Below are 26544 nucleotides of genomic sequence, written 5' to 3'. Positions count from 1 at the left end.
TTAGTGGGTACTGAGATACCAGCTTACATATAGGAATTTAACCAAAAACTCCTAAGTTGAAAAAGGGGCATAATTTTGTAAAATGCGAAAGTTGAGTTATTGACCCTTTGCACTGCAAGTCATATCATGACAGTGAACAAGTGTGGAAATTTCAATCCTTTCCCATAAGTGGATACTGAGATACAGCTTACATACAAAACTTAACCAAAAATTTCTATGTTGAAAAAGGGGCATAATTTTGAAAGAGAGCAAAATAAAGTTATGGGACCTGCTTTGTGCATGTCAGATCATGACAGTGAATAAGTGTGTGAAGTTTCAATCCATTCCAATTACAGAGTACTGAGATACCAGCTTACATACAAAACCTTAACCAAAAAATTCTAAGTCGAAAAAGGGGCATAATTTTGTAAAAAAGCAAAATAGAGTTATGAAACCTGTGCAATGTAAGTCAGTTTATCACAGTAAATAAGTGTGTGAAGTTTCAATCCATTCCCACAAGTGGTTACTGAGATACCAGCTTACATACAAAACCTTAACCAAAAATTTCTAAGTCGAAAAAGGGGCATAATTTTGTAAAAAAGCAAAATAGAGTTATGGAACCTGTGCAGTGTATGTCAGTTTATCACAGTGAAGAAGTGTGTGAAGTTTCAATTCATTCCCACAAGTGGTTGTTGAGATACCAGCTTACATACAAAAACTTAACCAAATCGGGACGCGGATGCTGACGCATGGGCGAGTCCAATAGCTCTACTATTCTATGAATAGTCGAGCTAAAAATTGTTCCTGTTTATGAGTATATCCTGCCAATGAAGTACATTAGTAGTTCTTTATTTGTACTTAACACAATGTAATTTCTAACCAGGATAGTTTACAATAAATTATGTTCATGAAGCTACAAATTGCCAGTATTTACTGTAACTGTTTTCCAAACTGCAATTTAAAATCTAGACATCAGCATTTCCACAAGAAGCCGATGCTGTGTCAGTAACCGGAATTTGTGTGCCATAGCAAATGTTGGAACCATAACTGGTAATTTTGTGTCATTGTTTATATTGCTATCTGTATTACTGTAAATCCATGTTTTTTTTTTCTGGAGAAATTGACCTGCACCTTTCAACACAGTGAGGGATAGATAGCATATCTATCCTGTAAGGGGTCGGAGATCAACTCGAACTTTTTCACAACTACTTAACATTCCTACAGTGGGATAAAATCCCCCTTTTGGTATACTAATTTGTTTATATCCTATTATTTTCCCATTTCTTGTGAAAAATATCTGAAAAGAAAAAAAAGAAGCCAGATTTAGTTGTGTGAAATATTCTGCAAGACTACAGTATAATGTTTTTCCGAACACACTAGACATGACAGTAGGATAGGCTATACAGTGTCAATAAAATAAATTTGAAATCCACTTCTAGCGTAACAGAGTCAAATCAACACTTGCTTATTTATTCTACAAAGTCACAACTTAATTTCATGCTTGTCTGCATAGAAAGATTAAAAATTTATTACAACACAGAAAAAGGCAACTCAAGTATGGTATAATAGTATTATAGGTCTGATATCATCATTGTACAGCTTTTTCATTAACGAACGACATAAAAGGGTCCCGTGTGATTCTGGGACAACTTGTGTATGGAAAGAATTGAAACTAATGTCTTTACATATGTATCACTGTAACAGGCTACTAAATACTTATATGTGCTGTTTCTCTGTGATTCCAGCAGGTATAGAAGATTTCATCCTTTACCTCATACAATCTTTTTAATGAGTTGTGAAACCAAAATTTTTTGTCTTGTTTGACCACATAACCTGTACCATACTGAAGCACTGTAAACCCCAAATCAATCAATCAACATAAAAGCATACCAAACGTAAAAGAAAACTATAGCATGCACTGCATTATAATCTCGATTTTTCAATTTGCATACTTACACTATCTAGGAAGCTCAATAAAAAGTATTTCACTTACTTGCACTTTTGTTCCAGATTCAAAATCTTTATTCCCGCCCCAGAATTCATCATCTTCTGAATCAGAAGAATGATATGGTTCCTCCTGGAAGTCAGGACTCTCGTTTTCATCAGGGGATAAGTCACTATCTACTTCACTGTCATAGTCTGGTGGGAACATTATACCACATCCCATCACATCACCTTGAATATTTGGAAACACAAGAGCTGTCCGTAAGACAGCCAAGCTCGACTATTCGAAATATTGTCACAGAAGCAGGAAATTATTACCCAAAATGTTAAATATCAAAAGAGTTTTAAGTTCGAAACGGGACATAATTTGACCAAAATGCATATCAGAGTTATGGGACTTGATGCTATCAACTAGTTTAATAACCCCGAAGAAACATGTTAAGTTTCAATTCCATATCTGCATTAGTTTTGGAGATAGTAACTTGCATGTAAAACTTTAACCAGAATTTTCTAAGTCCAAAAGGGGGCATAATTTGCTCAAAATACATGTTAAGAGTTATGGAACTCGACCCAGTGAGGTTGGTAACTGACCTAGAAAAAGAATAAATAAGTTTCAAAGCTATATGCCTTTTGGTAATAGCTGTATGTACTTGCACGCAAAACTTTAACCAGGATTTTCTAAGTCCAAAAAGGGGCATAATTTGCCCAAAATACATGTCAGAGTTATGGGACTTGATTCTATCAACTAGTTTTATAACCCCGAAAACACATGTGAAGTTTCAATTTAATATCTGCATTAGTTTTGGAGATAGTAACTTGCATGTAAAACTTTAACCAGGATTTTCTAAGTCCAAAAGGGGGCATAATTTGCTCAAAATACATGTCAGAGTTATGGGACTTGACCCAGTGAGGTAGGTAATTGATCTAGAAAAAGAAAAAATAAGTTTCAAATCAATATGCCTTTTAGTAATAGCTGCATGTACTTGCACGCAAAACTTTAACCAGGATTTTCTAAGTCCAAAAGGGGGCATAATTTTCTCAAAATACATGTCAGAGTTATGGGACTTGACCCAGTGAGGTAGGTAATTGATCTAGAAAAAGAAAAAATAAGTTTCAAATCAATATGCCTTTTAGTAATAGCTGTATGTACTTGCATGCAAAACTTTAACCAGAATTTTCTAAGTCCAAAAGGGGGCATAATTTGGCCAAAATACATGTCAGAGTTATGGGACTTGACCCAGTGAGGTAGGTAATTGATCTAGAAAAAGAAAAAATAAGTTTCAAATCTATATGCCTTTTAGTAATAGCTGTATGTACTTGCACGCAAAACTTTAACCAAAATTTTCTAAGTACAAAAGGGGGCATAATTTTGCCAAAATGAAGGTCAGAGTTATGGGACTTGGTGCTATCAACTAGTTTTATAACCCCGAAGACACATGTGAAGTTTCAATTCAATATCTGCATTAGTTTTGGAGATAGTAACTTGCATGTAAAACTTTAACCAGAATTTTCTAAGTCCAAAAGGGGGCATAATTTGCTCAAAATACATGTTAGAGTTATGGAACTTGACCCAGTGAGGTTGGTAATTGACCTAGAAAAAGAATAAATAAGTTTCAAAGCTATATGCCTTTAAATGATAGCTGTATGTACTTGCATGCAAAAACTTAACCAAGGTGTGACGCAGACGCCGACGCCGACGCCGACGCCAGGGTGAGTAGAATAGCTAGACTATTCTTCGAATAGTCGAGCTAAAAATGTATAGGTTTTAGTTTATACATGTAATATCATATTATTATTTATCATTATCATTAAACTGAAACAGAAATTACATTCAAGCATGATATATATCTTCTGAGGTACAAGTTAAAACAGTGTGTCAACTTGCATTTCAACGAAAGGATCAAACTCACTACTTCCAACTTCAGTCTTGTGCTCTACCTACTCAGCTATCCTGGCAGGCTTGGTACATATAATAGATCTATGTAGAATGTAAGTTATTAAGTAGGCACTACATCGTCAAATATACTGTACATTGAGTAATTTTTGTGTAGGCTTAGTTTAGCAGCATCATTTATCGTGTTAAGAATTCGTGAAACAAGTGCTTGCATCTTAAGCCCTCTACAGACGGTAGGTTTTTGTTGTACAACACTAGTTATCTCAAAGATGTACAATTTTGAAATTGTACATTTTTCACATACAGACAGTATTCCATTCCCATATAAATCACAGAGATTTACCTAGTAAACATAGTGCATCAGGTACTGAAAAGAATGTAACTATTAATAATAAAAAATAATATTCACCTTTTTATATCCCATGAATTTGATTACGCATGACACAAATGAGCCACGCCATGAGAAAACCAACATAGTGGCTTTGCGACCAGCATGGATGCAGACCAGCCTGTGCATCCGCGCAATCTGGTCAGGATCAATGATGTTTGCTTTTAAAGTCTATTGCAATTAGAGAAACCGTTAGCGAACAGCATGGACCAGAATGCGCGGATACTGGTCGGAAACGCACTCTGTTGGTTTTCCCATGGCGCGGCTCAAATCATTTAACTTTTCAGTGTCATCCTTTTTCCATTATGCATTAGAAGCCATTTTGTATTCAGATTTGTGTTTATTTTTTGGGCAGTTGTTTCTGGAATTTCATTCACTTGTCTCTTATCAACTAATTATTTACCAATTTGTTGCTTGTCAACGTGGGTGGTACGTAAGGCAAAACTTACGAAATAGAACATGTCCTAATCTGTAAGTCAAGACTTAAGATTTACGAAATCAAGGAATAGCATCATACACACGATAATATTTGGCTGTACATCTTGAATTTAATTGGTGTTGTACAACAAAAACCTACCGTCTGTAGAGGGCTTTAGGACGAGTTACAGATTAACATTCACAAATATTTTAAAGTCGCAAATGGCATTATTTATGAATATTACTATTTCTACAGTCTATCGTCATATGACTTGCTGTAATCTCTTAACGTTTAGCCTGCTATCGGCAAGTAATTCTGCCTTTGAGATCAGTGCAGACCAAGATCAGCCTGCACATCCATCTGTTCAGGCTGATCATGATCTGCACTGTTTGCTACTCAGCCAATAAATTTTCATTGAATCCTTCAAATAATAAATGGTACTGCCCAAATTAAATGACTGACCAGTCCATTTTAGAAATATAGCAGGGTAAGGGTTAAAAACATTTAACAATACCTTTATGACATCTTGGACCAAATGGATCACCTATACCAGACCCTACAAATATTTTTCCATCATCTGAAAAATAAAATCATTGTATCATGTCAACTTGCACAGATGTGAGAGAGGAACTTTGTTCTATGTGCAATGCTTCTTTTACTCATATAATATATTAATGAAATGTTAGTGTTTACACTAGGCATGTTTCTGTTCATGCTCAGCACATTACAGTGAGAAACTATTTCAAGAAAATCTTTATTTAAACTCATAATTTTATCATACAAAATTACTGCCAGCCTAAATAAGTTTTAGAAAATGTTTCAATAGGTTTTTGCTAATTGACATTTATTGCATAAATGTGCGCATTTTCCATCTCCATAAAACTGATATTGCACGGCTGTGCATATATTGTTTAATGAGCTGAGTCATCTAAATTTAGTACATAACAAAGAGGGCTATAATGGCGGCAAGTCATTCACCAGACCTTGACTAGTGGTTCAAATGGAATGTCTAAGAAAGGACTTTATAAGAATGCTAAAGATCAAGTCTGATGACAATACATCAAGCACTTCATGACAAGTTGTTAAAAGGTACTTCTCCATCTGAACAAAGGACCTTAATGATACTATAGACCAAGTCTGATGAAGGCTTTAAGTTTCTATTTTTAAATCTATCAGCCCCTTTAAGTGGCCATGTTTGAACAAGCTCAACCTTACCAGGAAGCTACAGACCAAGTTTGGTGTAATTCTAACCAGTAGTTTCATATGATACTAATAGCTCACCCTTAACCTGTAGTTCGGGTAAGATGAAAATAGAGATATTCAATCTGTGTTTTTTCCGTACTGAATTTACTGAACTTGCTGAGTATTTTTCTTGCCTGAGGCTCACAAAATTTATCTAACTTGTTCAATATATTCAGTTAGGAAACTATTCGCATTTGATAACCTCATCATAGTATATAAGCATAACCACTGTCATAAGAGCTATTAACATATTCATTAATCCAAAACCTTAATTAAATTGAGCTAACTGGCAGGTTTTAAGATTGAAAAGCCTTTCATTTATTATTCTTAATTGTAATTAATATAAACCTTTAACTGAAACTTCTTCAAAACATCCTCATCACATACCTGCATGATATGCTATAGATCCTTTATTCCATCCAGGATGTCTATCTTTTGGATAATTCTACAGTAAAAATAAAATGCAAATTTTTCATTATGTAAAAAAATAATTCTTTTATGATTTAGCACTTTAAGCCATGAATATGTGTGCTATGATTCAAGCTTTTTTTGTGTGTAAAATTAACAGTTTAACACCAGTAACCACCTTCTATTATAATCACGAAATTCCAAGCAAACTGTAAGGAAAATTATGCTTGATATCAGTAAATGCCATTTTTCAACTGTTGTTCCTGTATTTCACAACAGCACTGACTTGCTATCTGCAATTTGTTGGTTTGTTTTCTTTCAGTCAAACCAACCCAATTCAGGACATGTGAATCTGCAGCTTTAATGGTGCGAGAAAGACCCTAGGTGCCCCTCCGAGCATAATTTCTGGCAAAGATGGGTACCTGGGTAGAACCACAGACATACAGTTAGTCAGCGGGATAGCTTCCTAAAATTCTAAAACCACAGTCATGAGGGTCGTGATTCTAAATCAGCAACCTTCACTGTCAAGCATGGTGGCCCCTTGTCATATGTGCATAAATGAAAACAAAGGTAGTGGACAACAAACATAATTGTCTCCTGTCGAGTCTTCACTGAAAATGGATCAAACAAAAAACCTTCTCAATCGATTCTTGCACTTCATCTACTGACCTACCAGACAAATCAAGTAACGTATGTAACGACTCCATAAACAAATCTGTATACAAGTAATAAATAATTGTTACATTTTCCTAGATATTACCAAGAACTAGATCATATACAGTAATTATGAATGAATTTTCAGTAACTTACTCTTCTAGCCACTCCTATAGCTATATAACAGCTTTCACCTGGGTCTATAATTTCTATTTCAAAATAATGGTTCATTGTATCTAATGGATGTTTTGCCTGTGCGAGACCAACATCATGAATGCTTTTTCCTCTACCAGAATACTCTAAGGTCTGAAATTAGAAGAAATATTGCAAGATATCCTAGGATCACTTGTATTATATCTCTTACATTCTGATATGACAAACTATGTTCATTTCAAATAATAGATGGTAATGTTGATGTATGTTGACGTACTTCCTGTGACCAAGAAACAGAGCTACCATATTTGTTCTACTGTTTTACATATAAGAAATAATGTTAATTTACTTAATTTCATGATTAGTATTAAAGCTATATATAAAGCAAAATTGTGTTTAAATAAATCAAACATTCCTACAGTTATAGACCTTTCTTTGTTTTAATTACAATTTTAGGTGGCATCCATGTCCAATAAATACATTTCTAGGACCCAAATAGTTTTTTCGTTGAATGCAAGAATTATATAACGTTTAGGAACAATATATATTGTTTAGACTGGTATCTTAAATCAGAGTCAAGTGCATGACAAGGATATAAATGCTAAAAAAACCTATACTCCTTGTTTAGTCATACAAAACTGCTTAAGTGTATGTAATATTTAACCAGGATTTCTATAAACTTATTTTCTGTTTTTTCCTAGAAACTTATTGTGTTGTAAGGAGTGGTATTTTTGAAAGGCCAGACAAAAGTACATGTACATTTTCTTGTCAGGATGAACTTTTATGCAGCAATCTGCATGTATTGAGTTTAGCTTGATCTAAACTGTAATGGTTGTACAGGTTTTGTTCTGCTTTTAAAAAACTAGTTAACGAATATTTTAAGCTGGTTGTTGCTTTTCACTGACAAAAACAAATAAACCAAATCATTCAATATAATCAAGATAGTCATTTAAGAAACAATATATAGCAGCAGTGTGTTTTAATTAACTTGAATATAATGAAGAGGTTATATGTCCTGTGGAATCATTTTTCTAGGGCACAATCAGATTAATTTTTCTTCATGATGTACATGTATCCAATTCCGAAGTTATGTTCCGGACACAAAATATGAAGGACAAATTTGACATTTGTGTCCTTGACCTTTGACCTACCAACCTGGTTCATGTGCTCTGCACATCGTCTCATCACCACCTAACTTAATGCCATGTTAAAAAGTCAATACCTTGAATAGTTATTAAGTTAAGTCTAGACAGAGAATGAGGGACATATTAGACCTTTGAGCTCCATTTGTGGCTTTGACCTACTGACCAGCTTCATGAGCTCTGTGCATTGTCTCACTGCCATCTACCTATATGCCTAGTTTAAAGGCAATACTTGAAAGTTATGTTATGCTCCTGACACAAGTATGACAGACAGACGGACGAACCAACACATAATTTACGCCCTTTTGTCCAAAACAGGCATATAAAAATGCCTTCCCTTGTGTATATCTACACATAAGGGGTAACTGATTTCCTTTAAAAGGAATGTGTGTTAGACAGATAAATATGGGCCAATCATCATGCCCTCCTCCAAACTCTCACCACTAAAGCACAAAATTCAAACAACCAAACTCAACCCTTAGTTTTTGACAGTAGAGAATATCTAATTACCCATTATGTACACTAACAAACTTATTAAAAGATGCATATATTCAGTTTAATCCCATTACAAGATCAAATGACACATATAAGTAGCTGTCAAATTATCAGGCATAAAGAATTTTTTTCTGACCATTCCGTTTAACTTGACATCATGTAATCTTGACCACTCCTCCTCCCCGCTGTCTACAGCCATGTGGACCAGTTCCTCATACTGCCACTCTGCATCCAGATTTAACCGCACCTCTTCTCCATCTGAATGCATACCTACTGCCGGGTACAAACCTCCTGGAGGATTTGGTACAGTTACTGTGCCAACCTAAAATAAAAGTTTAACACATTAAGGCTTACACTATTTCACAGACATAGTTAAGTTGGCACTATCCTTGGTAATCAAATTGTAATCCTGCCAACCACATGCAACACACAAAGAATTAAGGTAAGTAGGGGGAGTATTTTACAACTTCAAGTCAAGTTCAAAACCTGGTAAGAGCCACATCCTCACTACAATGAATACAATGTTGTTATTGTTAACATATTCAACATTCTCTGCAAAGGATTTCAAACAATTATGGTCACCTTATAAATGAATATGCCATGTATTTGTGATAAATTATATGAAAGTATGTTAACAAAAGTCCCCATATGATCTGAATTAAGTATCAGTTTTAAACCAAACCATTCAAGTGTACTATATATACAATACGTTATAACACAACGTTTGAATTAAAATTTGCACATACAAAACTCTCCAGTTGATAATTGCTTATAACATCTATAAATACAAAAGAAGTATTTAATTTCAATATGATAACATTTCATTTTGAAATTGGTGGGAAAAAATGAGAAACAAGAGCTGTCCATAAGACAGCAAATGCTCGACTATTCAAATTGTTGTCCCTGAAGCAGGAATATTACCCTAAATGTTAGAATATCTATACAGTTTCAATCCAGTATCTGCATTAGTTTTGGAAGTAACTTGCATGCAAAACTTTAACCAGTTTGGCCAAAATGCATGTCAGAGTTCTGGGTCTTGATGTTATAACCTAGTTTTATAACCCTGAAGACACATGTAAAGTTTCAATTCAATATCTGCATTTAATTTGGAGAAATATGTAGTAACTTGCAGGCAAAACTATAACCAGGATTTTCTAAGTCCAAAAGGAGGCAAAATTTGCCCAAAATACATGTCAGAGTTATGGGACTTGACCCAGTGAGATTGGTAATTGACCTAGAAATGAAAAAATAAGTTACAGAGCTATATGCCTTTAAGTAATAGTTATATGTACTTGCATGCAAAACTTTAACCAGGATTTTCCAAGTCCAAATGGGGGCTTAATTTGGCCAATCACCTAGTTTTATGACCCCGAAGACACACGTGAAGTTTCAATTCAAAATCTGCATTAGTTTTGGAGATAGTAACTTGCATGCAAAACTTTAACCAGGATTTTCTGAGTTTGAAAGGGTGCATAATTTGGCCAAAATACATGTCAGATTATATGGGACTTGACCCAGTGAGGTTGATAATTGACCTAGAAAAAGAAAATGTGAGTTTCAAAAAAATATGCCTTTAAATGAAAGCTATACGTACTTGCATGCAAAACGTTCACCAAGGTGTGACGCTGACACAGACGCAAGGGCGAGTAGAATAGCTCGGACTATTTATCGAATAGCCAAGCTAAAACTTCTAAACACTGTGATATGCATTTACCTCTTGCCCGTTTCTGGTAAAGAACACCTGAACAGCCTGTTCCGGTTGTGGTCGCTCATCTTCGTTTCTCTTGAATTTTATACCACAACCCATTTTGTCCCCAATGTTACACTTTGGACCAAATGGCCGCCCAAATCCACTTGCCTTAAATAACCTAAAATTTATAATAGAGTATTCATTCTGTTTTAAAAATGAAAATGATACTGCCTTTATGCATTGGTAACCCTGGTGTAATTAGCTGTATTTTTTTTCAAAATTAAAATGCCTCCAAATATTTTCAAACCATAGTTTCCCTACCAAAAGCATGAATGTTATCTAGTTTTGGTAAATTTGGGAAGGAAGAAATATAGTTGCAGAAGAGGTGATGATACTTACTGCCCATCATCGGCATGGTAACCCACAGAGAATGCTCTCCATCCTGGCTGGGAGTCCATTGGATATTTGTATGGAACAAGACCAATACCTAAATATAGAAAATATTTTAGTCATTAAACTTCCTGAAAGCTGTATTCTACATTATATGCTAACATAAAGTATAGGTACTTGACTTTGAATTTTCAACATTTAACACACTGTCAACAATTAATTAAAATTCTTCAATGCTTTTGACGATGGAAGAAGATCCCTTGGTGCACTTCCTGGCAAAAGCGGGCACCTGGGTAGAACCACCGACTTTTCTTTTAAAGCCAGCTAGATGGCTTCCTCACAAGAAAGAATTCTACACTGCAAGTGGGGTTTCAAACCAATACAGGTGAGGGGCAAGTGAATCTTAATCAGCAACATTATCTAGCTATGGAGGCCCAGTATAACTTTTAATGACTGAAGAGTGTCCTTCTCTCTGTAGTAAGTCAATGAAATATGCTTTCTTTCCCATCTTCACATGACATAATGGGTTATATAGAAATTACATAAATTTGGCACATGTATATTACTAACACTAATTTAGTGCAATAAAGCTTTTAACGCTGACCTCATTTTAATTATTGAAAATGTTGGTCAAATCAACTTGGTCTATATAATAAGCATAGAAAGAAGAAATTTTGATTTGATAAGGTTATATAAGGTTTTCACACTAATTTCTAAAATAATTCTTTTATGCTGCAAAAAATTAGACTGTCTTTAAAGAACTTACCAATAGCAGTAATTAGTCCTGTGTCCACTATTTCTATCTCAAAATAGTAATTTTCTGGTGACAGTGGTTTTGCTGCCACATACAGTCCAACTTTGTTCAATTCATTTGTGGCAAAACTGCAAGGTTAAAAGAATGATACACTTCATATGTAATTTGTTATTACTATATTCTTACAAAAAGTTCTGGTTTTTCCCATATTTATATACAGTTACTGCCAGGAAAAACCAAAAGGCAATCAAAAATGGTTTTTCCCAACATTAAACATAAAATTCCCAAAATATCATTGATTTTTCTAGTTTTGCTACTTTATAAACTTTCAAACATGCCTATTTATGTTAGTAAAGTAGTTACTGTTGAAAAAAAAATGTCATCACATTTTCAAATATCAAACAATCAATAACACAAATAATAATCCTACCTTGCATTTATTTATGCACCTGTGTAATGCCAGCAAGAATGAATTAACTGTGTCATTAAAAACTTGGTGATACATGTACGGTAAGTCATTTCAATTAAATATTAATTTTCAAACTAAATATTGACGAGTTTTTTTCTTGTTTTTACATAATATTATGATGTGTGGTATTTTGTTTGTTTTGGGTTTAACGCTGTTTTTCGACAGTATTTCAGTTATGCAATGGTGGACAGTTAACCTAACCTGTGTTCCTGGGTGCTGTACCAGAACAAACCTGTTCTCCTCAAGTTACTGCCAATTTCCCCACTTGAATCAGAGGTGGAGGATGAATGATATCAGACACAATGTCTTTCATCAAATTGTTATGGAGAACATGAATCAGAGGTGGAGGACGAATGATATCAGACACAATGTTTTATCAAATCATCACAGAGAACGACCCTGTGATCCGTAGATCTGCGTTCTCCCTACTGAGCTAAGCGGACGGGCATGATGTGTGGTATGGTAAAATTAACATTATACCTAAATTTCAGGTTAAATAGTGTAACCGAATTTATTTTATCTGACTTGGAACACTTTCTGATGTCATACAATATGCATTTTACAACATTTTCGCAGTCACATAAGTTCTTTCCGCAATAATCCAGTTAAAATTTGGGATTAAATATTTATCAATGAATTCATTGGTAGGACTTTCTGCACTAGGGGCAACATCAAAATCAAAATGATCAAATTAAGACTTTAGTATCATACTTGGTCTTAAATTTTATAAATATCAAAACACTCAACATTAGTTTTTTTAACCGTTTTTCGTAATCTGAAATTTTAGATACTATCCATTTACCAAATTATCTTAAAATATTTCAGGGCCAAGTTAATTTGTGGAGATAAAAAGTGTGTGAAAATTTTGTTCATATAGTTTCAGATACACAAAAATACTAGCTAATTTGGCTCTGAATTGTAGTTTATATTGCAAACATTTATATAACGCCATGGGATTCATTTATGTCAACTGATGTGCAGCAGTTTGTGCACTTGTCATGTTGCAAAAATATTATGTGAAAAGTACATGCATTTTGAACAGTGTCATTTCATATAAAATCATGTTGTTTCAAATCTAGTGGTGTTGTCTTCTGTAATCAAAACACTGATAGCTTAAAATGCTATATTTTATTAAGTATGTATACATAACATATATTAATATGAAAATAATAATATGGCATGTATGGAAACAAGAGCTGTCTATAAGACAGCAAATGCTTGACTATTCGAATTGTTGTCCCAGAAGCAGGAATATTACCCTAATGTTAAAATATCTATAGAGTTTCAATGCAGTATCTGCATTAATTTTGGAGTAACTTACATGCAAAATTTTAACGAGGATTTTCTCAGTCCAAAAGGGGACATAATTTGGCTAAAATACAAGTCAGAGTTATAAGACTTGATGCTATCATTTAGATTTATAACCCCGAAGACACAAATTAAGTTTCAAATCAATGCCTGCATTAGTTTTGGAGAGCAAAACTTTTACCAGGATTTTATGCATGTCAAGAGTTATGGGACTTGATCCTAGAGGTTAGTAATTGACCTAAAAAATGAAAAAAAAAAAGGTTCAAAGCTATATGCCTTTAAATAATAGCTATATGTACTTGCTTGCAAAACTTTAACCAAGGTGTGACGCTGACACCAGGGTGAGTAGAATAGCTTGGACTATTTTTCACAGTATTAGGCCCCATGAAAACACACTGTATTAGAAAAGGTTCAACTTTGGGGATACATAACTTGCAACAGTTTGCAATTTCTAATCAATTAACTTTTAGTTTTGTTGTTGTATCTTCCCTACACACAGAAATTATCCCTGTAGCCAGGGGAACTGCTAAAATCTGTAGACCTGTGGATAAGTCATATCCCTATTAAATGAACATTCCATCTGTGATATTGTAATACCTAAGGTGGTCGTCATCAACTGTTATTCGTTCATATCTCACTTGTCTTGGTAGATCTCGTGGGGCTGGTCCAACAACATCCCTGATCCTTGCCATACGACGACGATGCCAGCCGTTTACAGCAATGTTTCTCTCCTCACGTAGTTCCATGGTTATTAAATCCTGAAAAATGTGACCATAAGAGCAATAAATTTGACAATCCTCTGTGTTCTCGGAAACGCCGAATTCGGTGTCCCTGTACGCATAATTGGTCCCAGTCTACGCGTATTTAATGAAGCTTGGGAGTCCCTGGACACAAGTTTCTGCAGTGGGATGCAAGCTTTAACTCAATAATTAATTGTTTACAAACACCAGTGAATAAACAAGGTTTGACTATTGGTAAATTCCAGACAGCAATATTAGTGGGCGGAATTACCCGCTTGTCATCGATAGCCACGTATAGCCAATCAGCGATGCCCGTTTGCACTACACCGCGAGACAGGTCAGCAGGTATATGATCTATGCAATTACATGTGATTGTCTGCGTGTTTGTGTAGGTGACAATTTCTGATTTAAAACCATCAGTTTATAAAGTGTTTGGAATAGCTTAATTTTCGTTCTCACATACTAATTACTTCGCAGAATTAAAGAACATTTTAAACAAGAGGGCCGTTAAGGCCCTGTATCGCTCACCTGAAGAAAGTAGGTCAGTAGGTCACATTCATGGATGGTCACTGAAGTCAGTTTTAAGATCAGTGTGCAAAACTGTACATGTCATCCAAATTTCAAAGCTGTATCTTAAACAAGAGATCACAGAGTCATCTTGGCACCCACCATTGAGTCATTTTTGAATGTTCCAAATTTCAAGACTAGCTCAAAATTCTAAAAGTAGGTAACTATGTCAGAGGCCCCAATTTCACAAAAAAACTAAAGTAATTACTTAGTTAAGTCTGTTATTTCAGTTACTTATTTTTGCCCTTTATGCATCTTCAATGTTGACTTTTTCATCTATATTAGAACAGTATATGACTATTTGATAGATCTAAACACAACAATTCTGATTTTTACAGGAAGCAAAGTAAAGAAATAAGAAATATACTTAAGCAAATACTTTAGTTCGTTATACCGTGCTTAAATAGAAATATCATTTTTGCATGACTGAAATAAGAGCTGCAGACAAATACTACAAACCATAGTATAATTTAGTTATAAATACATTGTTATATAAAAAATCAACATTAAATAACAATAACTTAAGCAATAGCGTGATTTTAAAACAGACTTAACAAAGTAATTACTTAAATCCAGTGACCTCTTAATATCAATTGGTAATTTTGGCTCCATACAAGGTACTTACATACCAAATATCAAAGAGATTGGTCAATGTATGAATGTTCTATGAGCAAAGGCTTAAGCACAAATATGTCACTAGGTCAAAATCAAGGTCAAAGTTCATTTCAGTAACAAAACTGTGCATGTGGTCCATGCATGTGGTCCAAATTTAAAAGCAGTAGCTTGAGAAATGTGGAAGTAGGTCACTATATCAATTTCAAGGTCAAAGTTCATTTCGGTACACAAAACTATGCATGTGCTTCAAATCTGAAGGCTGTAGCTTGAGAAATGTGAAAGTAGGTACTAGGTAAAAATCAAGGTCAAATTTCAATTCAGAACACAGAACTATGCATGTGATCCAAATTTGAAGCCTGTAGCTCGAGAAATGTGAAAGTAGGTCACTAGGTCAAAATCAAGGTCAAATTTTATTTCGTAACACAAAATTATGCATGTGGTCCAAAATTGAAGCCTGAACCTTCAAAAATGTGAAAGTAGGTCACTAGGTCAATGTCAAGGTCAAAGTTTATTTCGGTACACAAACCTATGCATGTGGTCCAAATCTGAAGGCTGTAACTAGCTGTAGCTACAGAAATGTGAAAGTAGGTCACTAGGTCAAGATCAAGGTCAACTCATGTCAAGGTTCATCTAGCCACTCAAAATATACATGTGGTCCAAATTTGAATGTTGTAGGTTAAAACAAAAAAGTAGGTCACTAGATCAAAATAAATGACCTTAACCCTTAACAAGAGAGATGACACCATTAATGAGTTATATGCATTTTTTTTTCTTATTACGGAAACAGAGAATGCACAATAATTACTTATATTAAAACTTATAATTAAACCCATACCCTAAACAAGAGAGATGACACCATTAATGAGTTATATGCAATTATTTTTTTTTTATTATGGAAACAAAGAATGCACATATAATTACTTATATTATAACTAATAATCAAACCCAGAAATTTGAGTACTAAACAAATTAATCATCAATCTGCTAGGGTAGTCCATTCACTGCTGAGGTGTAATAGAAAAATAATGAACAACTCCAATCATTATCTCATTAGTGTCTGCAGACTTTATGACCCTTCTACAGGTAAGGCCATAGAAAACAAATTAACTACTTGGAGGGCCACTGGATATAAAATTGTATTAGGAATCAAAATAAACAAAGGGCCATAACTCACTCAAAAATTGTTAAACCAGTCTGATTTTCAGGGAGACACAACTAGGGTACAAATACATCATTCTGACAAAGTTTGGTCAAAATCCCCCCAGTAGTTTCTGAGAAGATACTATAATGAGAAATTGTTAACAGAAGGACAGAGGGAAGGATGGACGGACGATGGACCACGGACGCAGAGTGATTTGATGATGGTGGGCTAAAAACAAAAAAGTAGGTCAGTAGGTCACATTCCACATGACCCAGATTCGAACTTGTCCTAAAGATAATCAAGGTTAACATTCTGACCAAGTTTCATGAAGACCTACATATCATCAAGATTAACATTCTGACCAAGTTTCATTAAGATTGGGCCAAAATTGTGACCTCCAGAGTGTTAGCAAGCTTTTCCTTTGATTTGACCTGGTGACCTAGTTTTTGACCCCAGATGACCCAATATCAAGCTCATCCAAGATTTTATTGAGGGTAACATTCTGACCAAGTTTCATTAAGATCTGGCCAAAATTGTGACCTCTCGAGTGTTAACAAGCTTTTCCTTTGATTTGACCTGGTGACCTAGTTTTTGACCCCAGATGACCCAATATCAAACTCATTCAAGATTTTATTGAGGGTAACATTCTGACCAAGTTTCATTAAGATCTGGCCAAAATTGTGACCTCTTGAGTGTTAACAAGCTTTTCCTTTGATTTGACCTGGTGGCCTAGTTTTTGACCCCAGATGACCCAATATCAAACTCGCCCAAGATTTTATTGAGGGTAACATTCTGACCAAGTTTCATTAAGATCTGGCCAAAATTGTGACCTCTTGAGTGTTAACAAGCTTTTCCTTTGATTTGACCTGGTGGCCTAGTTTTTGACCCCAGATGACCCAATATCAAACTCGCCCAAGATTTTATTGAGGGTAACATTCTGACCAAGTTTCATTAAGATACGGTCAAAATTGTGATCTCTAGAGTGTTAACAGTCAAATTGTTGACGACGGACGGACGACGACGGACACAGGGCGATCACAAAACCTCACCTTGAGCACTTTGTGCTCAGGTGAGCTAAAAAGGCTGATTTTCGGTAATTCAAGGGCCATAATTCCGAAGTGCCTGGGCCGATTTGGCTAGTTATTGAACTTGGCCGAGGACTTATGGTCAAACACATTTTGTACAAGTTTGGTGAAGATCGGATGAGAAATGTTCGACTAGAGTGCGGACAAGATTTGTGACAGACAGACACACACAGACAGGAGTATATCAATATGTCTCCCACACCACTGTGCATAATTGCTAGTGAGAACACTGCAATCTTGCATAAATTCTCTTTGATACTCTAATTAATTACATGGCTGTTATGTAAGGCGATGTATATTTTGATTACGTTAAAACAAATAGTATCATATCTATTAAGTAAAATTTTGATAATGGATTACAGTCAAATTCAAACTGAAACTAGAGATGCTTTTGAGAAAAGCGCATGTCTCCCACAACTGCCCAATGAAAAATGACTAGTTTCTCTGGATGGTCTAGACGAATGGATCCAATTAGTAATTCAAGGGCCATAATTCAAAAGTGCCTAAGCGGATTTGGCTAGTTATCGAACTTGGCCGAGGTCTTATGGTCAAACACATTTTGTTCAAGTTTGGTGAAGATCCAATGAGAAATGTTCGGCTTAGAGTGCGGAAAAACTTTGTGACAGTGCTGCCCAATGAAAAATGACTAGTTTCTCTGGATGGTCTAGATGAATGCAGGGTTTTCCCTCGGGTTTTTTATTTGGGAGTCCATGGACTCCAATGGCTGCTAATTTAAGGGTCCCTAATAATTTTTGGGGGTCCACAAAGTATTGATCTTGAAAATGGACATTATTACTATAAAAATTTACCCTTAAACCGAATGAACTTAATTGTATCTTTTTAATTTAGATAGCAGTTGATTCAATATTTCGGAATGGTATCTTTCAAAATGGCATGAGCTTCTCAATTCAGACTGATTACAAAAGGTGTGATAGTCTTTTTGTTATGATTAAATAGCCAGTAATTACCGGCAATTAACGTGTCACCTTGTGTCAATTACAGGGTTGTCAATAAGAACCGGCCGCCGGCCGAAATGGACGGTTCAAATGGCATTTGGGCCGGTTCAAATTCGCAACAACAAAAAAAAATTCGGGCCTAAAAACATTAACCCGTCGATTATAGTTTTTTTTTGACGATTCTGTCACGAAAATATAATTTGTATAAAGAACTCTCCATCCAGTCTAAAAATCGATATTACTCACGGCCGTTTCCGTTCATAATACACAGCGTGTCATCACGGGCGATGGTTTCATACACTGCCACGTGCCTGTCTATCTTTGACTTGAGTTAAAACACGCAATAAACCAATGAGAGCTGTGGATGTAGAACGCGTGACGTTTTTTATCGGCAAAACTATTTAAGCTCCGCCTTTACAAATGATGATATACGTACGTCATAACTGACGAAATCAAAGCTAACGTCAAAGAGACGAAAATCATGTTTCACGGACTGAATTATTATAACAGGCCTCGACCTTAACTTTTTTCAGCAGTTGCCAGCAGGTCCACCAACTGCATAAATCTAGTAGGCCTCCAATTCCATCACATAAATTGTGATGTTGTAGACGTCATAACTTCATATGACTCAAAGAAACAGGACTTATTTCTAAAATAATTAAAAATGGAAGACAGTAGCAATCTGTTATCCCGAAAAATAATTATTTTGAAAAGTGTCCCAAAATATGGACACAATAATCACCATCCTCCCGACCCGTGTTGAAAGTGAAAAAAAAATCAACACTTATCGGTAATTATTCTGATGATAAACTAAGTAATTGGCCGTTTTCATCATCAGTTAACACCCCCTCAAAGAGCTAAAAGAAGTGTGTCGGCTATTGTGGCATCTGCAGTGGAGATCAAAGCGGTATAGTTTCCCCGAGATTGTCATGGCATTACGTCATGTTTTCGCGCCATGTGACACATCACTGTCTGATCGTACTTTCTCGATTCCTTTAATTGTTGAGAAGAAATCAGTAAAAAAGTTTTTTCTTTAATTTTTTAAAAGCGACTGTGCAATATCCCGAATAAACTGACATGTAAATGTGTCAAACCGTGAACGATGATAGTGGATGTCCTACCTCTGTGACCTATTTGCCCTCAAGAAATTTACATTATTGTTTGAGAAGAATATCTAACAACAACAAAGTGTTGTGTCAAAAAAAATATGTACAAAGAATCATTTAAAACTTATTAAAAACCGCAACGACATCATACTGCTTCATTTTAAAAGCACATTTCTATTTACGTTCATGAGGTCACGTAACTTATTCTGCCGCGCTAACAGAAATCTGTTTGCCAAAAATCGTTTTACTCCATGTATTTAAATTGCTGCCCCTTTTCATTATTTAAGATTTTTTAATTGTGTTTTTTGTACTTTCTGGTCAAAAGTCTGAATTTTATTACCATAGTATGTACCGTTTATTTACTTTAAGAAGGAAATAAATGATCAAGATCGCGCTGTTTGAAATTTTACAAAACATTATATGAAAATTTTATCGTTTTTAAAGAATTTTGCCTACATTCCTGTAGATATCTTATTAAAATTGTTATAGAATTCATACTGTATTAGTTCTCAAGCGGTGTTGAAAATTTGAAGCGATTATATTAAAAATGAATGCACTACGCGCGTTTTTTGTGTCAAAAGTAACCGCGATGTAAATTAGATATTACGATGGGGCGCACGTGCTTGTGGAATGGAAAATTACCAGCATGACGTTTTGATATTTTACGATTCGCGGGTAAATTCCAGTCAATCCAGGTAATTTTGCCGGATGTAATTTCTCAATTTGGTAAAGTTACCACGTAAAAACCACTCGCCCGATCGGTTGAGTAGTCCATTCGTGCTATCCTGACTTTAACTCGCCAATGCTTATAACTGTAGAATGCCGTACTTAAGGCAAAATCAACATTCGTTTTGTGAATTCGCCGATATGGGTACGATTTCCCCCCTATTTTTCACTTTTAAGGGTTTTATTTTATTTGCAGACCGTGACTGAAAATTGGTTGACCGTCGGTCAACCCAACTTTTGATAGTGGACCTGTCGATATTTTGGTTGCGTCGGTCCAACGGTCCACCGCTAAGGTCGAGGCCCGATTAATATTAGAGATCTGCGTGAAAATATATTCATCAGTTATCGTAGTGTCAAAGTTATATTTTGTAGCAAAAATTTCGGAAGAAAGAGTGATGGGACATCCGCGATAATTTCCAAGAATTTTGAAATCATGAGTGTCGATGGTCCCGATTTAAAAGAAAAGACAACAAAAAACAAAACAAAGAAATTATCCACAAGCTCCTTTACATTTAATAATCCAAAATCGCTCATAACTAATCGTGTAAACAACAATTTTCGGATATTTTCACACCTATTTACCCCTGTCGAGTGCTGTTTATTGCATTGTATAACAAAGCCAGGTGTTGATTATAATGTGTGACAACTGAGACAGATATTTAATTTCTATAAAAAAATTATTAATCACATCAAATTTAGATCAGAAAATATATATTGGCTTTTACCTTTTTTCTATAAAATCGAAAGTACAGTAGTTGTCGCGGTATCAGCCGGCCGATTTTTGATAAATATTTCTCTTAAATCATTTTAATAAGAGGAAATGTCATGGTAAATTTTTATATCAGATACTGTCAAATGCTGTTAAACTGTCTTTGCACCATCATATTTGTCAAACACATCCTTTAAACTGGAGATCTGGTCCCGGACATACAATTTTGGATATCTGGATTTTGATCAATAAAAAATCGAGGCTAGGGGTTTTGGATAAGGATAGGTGGGATGAGAATCAAACAGTTAATTTTCTATGCCTAAACTTGTATTACTTCTAACTCTGTACATTTTGTTTTGATGGTTCTAACAGTGACATTTTTTGTCAGGCCAAATTGTAAAAATTCATCTGGGGAATCTTCCCCACAAAAGAAATATGAGTAGGCCTACAGGTTTAATTCTCAGTAGAGTTTTGAATTTAGATATACAGTAGTTCAATAACTATTTGATTTTGCAAAGAAGTAAAACAAAGAGTTGGAGTGTGGTGACAAGTTAGATATTAGCATTTCAGGACTTGAAAAATGCATGCATGAACGTGTAAACTCATTTTTATTATTATCTCCAAATTTACCAGGTGAGCTCATAAAAATGTGAAAATATGGGTATATTGTATTTAAAAATGCAGTGGAAAAGATGTTCTTAAATGCTTCCAAAATGCCCCAAAATGCAGGAAATGAAGCGCTGAATTTCAAAATTTTTCGGGGGGGGGGGGGGGGGGGGGGGGGGGGGGGGATGCCCCCGGACCCCCCTAGCTGGCCGCCTACATTTCTATTTCAGCCTGTTCAACAAAAACTTATTGACAACCCTGGTCAATTATGTTGTTCACAGTTTTATCTCGGTTAAAGATAATACTCGATCCTTAATTAGTATCATAATTTCTGTGATTTATTAATATTTTTTCATCAAAATACTTTAAATTTATATGAAATTAATGTTGTTTAATAAAAAAATAAACCATTCGATCTTTTACGGAACGTAACGGCAATCTTAGATTTTAGCGGTGACAGTTAGCGGGGAGAGTAGGTTCCCTTTACCAAAATGGCGAACATCGATAACAAAACTTGTTTTGAAGTTGGAAAATCGTCTATACCTGTGTATAATGAGCACCCACGATTCCGTGATGGTCCCGGTGGTAAAAAACTGCGCATTTTACATGGGTATCTGCGCAAAGGAGGCTTCAGTGCAAAGGAGTTTCGTGACCGATTTTGCGGGTCCAGTGGGACGCAGAGGCACTAAAAATGCGAGTTCAAAGCAGTAAAAGCGCGTCAGAGACGCAGAAAACCTGCGTCCGGGAAAACCCTGGAATGGATCCAATCAGTAATTCAAGGGCCATAATTCAAAACTGCCTGAGCGGATTTGGCTATTTATCGAACCTGGCCGAGGTTTATGGTCAAACACATTTTGTTCAAGTTTGTTGAAGATTCGATAAGAAATGTTTGACATAAGAGTGCGGACAAGCTTTGTGACAGACAGACACACACACAGACAGACTGGAGTAAATCAATATGTCTCCCACACCACTGTGTGGTGGGAGACATAAATATCACCATGTAAGAAGTTTCAACACTAGTTTGACTTAATATTTAAAGTGAATTATATTGAACACAAATGTTTTACTGAAGAAGATATTCCTTAGAGCAAAGGATAAGCAGTGTATTTTCAAATACATGTGAATAAATTAGTAGAACCCTGCCGGTACTTTCTGGTAATTCCAACCCCCCCTCGCACCACTGCACCCACCCCTAAACTTACCAAAGTGAATTTTGGCACCAAATACTCAGGAAAAATCTATCAATTCAGATAAAACTTTTACTTATAATTTCTTTACTGACAAGGAAGTGGCTAGGGGTCTGGTTAACCCAACTTCTATAGTCTAGACCCAGAGCCTAGAGGTCTGGTAATCAATATACATGTACTATGATGTACTTTATTACTGGTGTATATGGTAATTGCTCGGGATAAAGTATCATTAATTGTCACATATCTGAAATATCAAATACATGTAAAATAACGGTCAGTAGATAAATTTTCTTGGCCAATACACTGATCGGTGTATTGTTGAATACACCAATAGCACACTCTCGTATGTAAGGATCTGTGACGTCACCGATAAGGTCTGCTATCTAAAAATAGCACAGCACTCAATTTGCGGACAAACAACCAGTGCATTCATTGTACAATAGTATAAGTAAACCATACATTTTGCATTTATTTCGTTATTTTTGTTCAGGTTTCTAGCGTGCACATCGCAAACAAATGTTTTTCTTCACTTTTTATTTCACTAAACTAGCCGAGAAACTCTTTATTTTATATCCATGTTAGAATTATCGCTTTTTCATCAATATATATGTATGGATGGATAATGTTATTATATAATTCTGTTCTTTTTGTGACACGTTCAGTTTAAAAAAAAAGAATATTTAAAAAAGTAGAATAACTCGGGAAAATGTATTAACACCAAATGGAAAAACGTTATTTAAAACAAAAATGTATTCACAGATCCAAATTGTTCTTCTTAGTTACTGTCATATATTAACATTATATTTTAGTAAAAAATCTTCCGTTTTAATTGTTTGATTTAATAGATCTATCTGTGAATGTAAAATCGCATAATTTAAATTCACTGAAATTTTAAATGTTATAAACAACATATATATTTTAATGTCAACTGTCATCCACATTATTATTTTCGGCCACATATTCAGTTATTCGTTGAAACAATTAACACCTCTGTGATATACATATGTTGTGTTTTATTACAGATGACCGCTTAGTGTGACATAATAAACTAAAGATATTTGACTTTTGATAGTAATATTTAGATGTTATCTGATAATAAATATGTGTGAATCTAATGCATCACCATTATTTTCTACCAAATCATGCATATATTTATATGTATTTTTAAAAAGGATAGATCGAAATATTTGATGGATCCACACCGACCACTGACATCGGTGATCATAAATGAGTTTTCGTCTTGTGTTGTGTGAATCAATTGTTTAGAAAAAAAACAACATGTAGTTATATTTGTTATGATTTTAATTCTGCTGATACATTCTTTGGACATCATGAATCAAAATGATTTAGCATTAAAGTTTCAACTACAAGTGCTCTTTGGTGTGTCGCATCCGAAAATATTGTAACTTGTTATTAAGCTGTAAATCGTTCTTTTTATGCAAGATTTAAATAGTATAATATGGAGTAATATGGATGCCATGCTTCAAAATAGTGCTCTTTATTTGCTTAGTAGGCCCGTTTTGTATCGTTTTCTTAAAATAATATGTCTGTATATTTTGTATATTCCTTACATTCGTTCCAATATATTTCTTTAATTAGTTATTTATATTTTCATCTCTTATTTATTCTGTTAACGGGTGCGACAATTTTATACAGGTGGCATGTTACATTTTTAATTCCCAGATAGCTGATGATTCATTATATACAGAAAACGCGCTCTTGTCCGCAATTCGTGCATTGCATTATGGTATAACTGCTACATGTTCTATTTATAGAACACGAGAGAGTGCTATTGGTGCATGATACACTGATCGGTGCATGATGCACCAATCGGGGAATATACTAGACCTGTATGCTGCTTTCTCCTTGATTCGAGCCTCTTAAATCTTTTAGAGGTGTGCAAATTTTTGTAAACCTGTTCAATTAAATAATTTTTGTTTTTTGTTACAAAAATATTTGCATTTTACAATGGGCAATAAGAATTACAATGTTATCATCTTTTATATGTACTTTTTTGCATGAGACTGAAGGAGGTGAAACTCCACATCATTTTAAAACTTTCTCATCGATTCGAGCCCTCTGTTTGGAAGGTCATTAAATGTTTATGTTTGCATATTCTATTTCCATAAAGCAAATTTCTATCAAGTTTGACTTCTTGTTCACTCGTTACAACAGTCGAAATATGCTCGGGGTGCTTTTAATTTGAAATTTGGGCTCACAATATTACCCACTATGTAATTTCCTTTTGAAATAAGTAATTTTAGATGCAAAAATTTAAAATAGGTATTTCATCAATTTTTCAGTGGTTTTATGACTAATATTTTCCAAGGAATTTTAAAATGTAAATGACACAAGTTTCTGATGGAAGAACATGCTACATGAGCATGAATTTTACTAAAACACAAGGGCTCGAATCGATGAGAAAGCTCGAACTGACGAGAAACAGGCATACATGTCAAACTGAACATGCTCTTCGTGCTTTGGATAAACAACTCAAAAATTGGCATAAATCTACATTTTCATAGCTTGACATCTGCATGCTCGGTGAAATGTTAAGTGGGTAATACCTGTAAAGATTCTATAACATCTCTTCCGTTCATAATATTATCAATGAAACATAATTTTGAACGGTTTTCCAAGAATATTTTGTCAACACTGGAAATAATTGAATAGGTGGCGCTTTATATTTGACAGACGCTTGTTTCAAGCAATCATTTAGAAGAGAGGGAAGAATAGATTGAAACGCAAAGAATAGTAAGACAAGAAAAGATACCACTTTTCGGGTTTAAGGTATACATGTATTCGACCAGAATAAAAGCAAATGTGGAAATAAACAGTTAAAATGGTCATGGTGTATGTAATAAAGTATGCATAAAGATAAATAACATGTAAAACATAGAAAGATAGAATATATGGGGAGACTTAGTCCCACTTTAAGACTCGAACTATGTGCAGGGGTCTTTTATGTAACTGACCTAACAAACGCCCGAGAGACTGAGATCTAGAATGTACAATAACCACCAAAGGAGAGTACCAGGAGAAATCATTGCATTGGCTGGGTCTATTGTCTCAGTATACGTGAAAGATCATTGCAGACCTACCTGAAGTTTTTGGGGAAGTAAGAATCTGAACAACACTGGGTTCGAACGTGACTGGTACATTAGAAAAATGATTCCTTTTTGAAACCAGGTGATTGTGGTTAACAAAGACAATAAGGTGCTGTAACTCTTATTAAAGATAATGGAGTTTTGCAATCTATGGTTATCAAGATATTTTCAGTGAAGATCTTGAAATATTCGATTTACACGGTAAGACTTATTTTGAAATCATAATCACAATCTCAGTTTTGCTGGTTAATCTCTCTGACAGGAGTATCAGACAAATAGAGAAGTTTTTCTAACTGTGATCTTTAAAAGATGTTATAGGCGGCTTGTGACACCATATTTCCCAGGGTATAGTCTCCTTGGTCCGGTACCTATTTTTATCTATGTAAATGAACTACCAGGTATTTTGAATTGCACAATAAAACAGTTTGCAGATGACACAGCGTAATATTCCAAAATAACTATCCAGAAGAAGAAATTCTCCTTCGACAAACTATTTTGTGCATTTGGATAGGCAACTGACCTTCAACTCTAAAATGTAAATATTTGCATTGTGTGTCTAAGGTTAAACCGGCAAAGTATTTATATCTAAACAATCAGAATGAAATTTCAGAAATACTGTGAATAGAAAGTGAAAATAAAATGGCAGATAGAACTTTGGGACTGAT

At 34.8% G+C, this 26544-nt stretch overlaps 1 protein-coding gene across 1 annotated transcript; it reads right to left on the bottom strand.

Moving 5' to 3' along the window:
- Window positions 1-201: 201 nt before the first annotated feature.
- LOC123535629 (SPRY domain-containing protein 3-like) lies at window positions 202-25476 on the bottom strand. The gene is made up of 11 exons (XM_045318353.2): window positions 25340-25476; window positions 13926-14086; window positions 11564-11679; window positions 10807-10894; window positions 10432-10585; window positions 8854-9039; window positions 7084-7233; window positions 6253-6310; window positions 5138-5200; window positions 1973-2154; window positions 202-1276 (listed from the first exon to the last, which is right to left on the bottom strand). The coding sequence occupies exons 1-11, from the start codon at window positions 25370-25372 to the stop codon at window positions 1142-1144; spliced, it is 1326 nt and encodes a 441-aa protein (XP_045174288.1). The 5' UTR covers window positions 25373-25476; the 3' UTR covers window positions 202-1141.
- Between the last annotated feature and the right edge of the window lie 1068 nt (window positions 25477-26544).

The sequence above is a fragment of the Mercenaria mercenaria genome, chromosome 17, assembly GCF_021730395.1.
Source record: "Mercenaria mercenaria strain notata chromosome 17, MADL_Memer_1, whole genome shotgun sequence".
NCBI lineage: Eukaryota > Metazoa > Mollusca > Bivalvia > Venerida > Veneridae > Mercenaria > Mercenaria mercenaria.
Note: the sequence above shows the minus strand (reverse complement) of the source record. Positions and strands in the feature narration are given on the sequence as shown.

Excerpts from the sequence above, each read along its gene's own strand:
- LOC123535629 (XM_045318353.2), bottom strand. The coding sequence starts at position 25,372 with ATGAACGGAAGAGATGTTATAGAATCTTTACAG. Across the intron at positions 5,201-6,252 it reads ATCTATAGCATATCATGCAG|ATGATGGAAAAATATTTGTA; the intron begins GTATGTGATGAG and ends TTTATTTTTCAG. Across the intron at positions 2,155-5,137 it reads TGGTCCAAGATGTCATAAAG|GTGATGTGATGGGATGTGGT; the intron begins GTATTGTTAAAT and ends CAAATATTCAAG.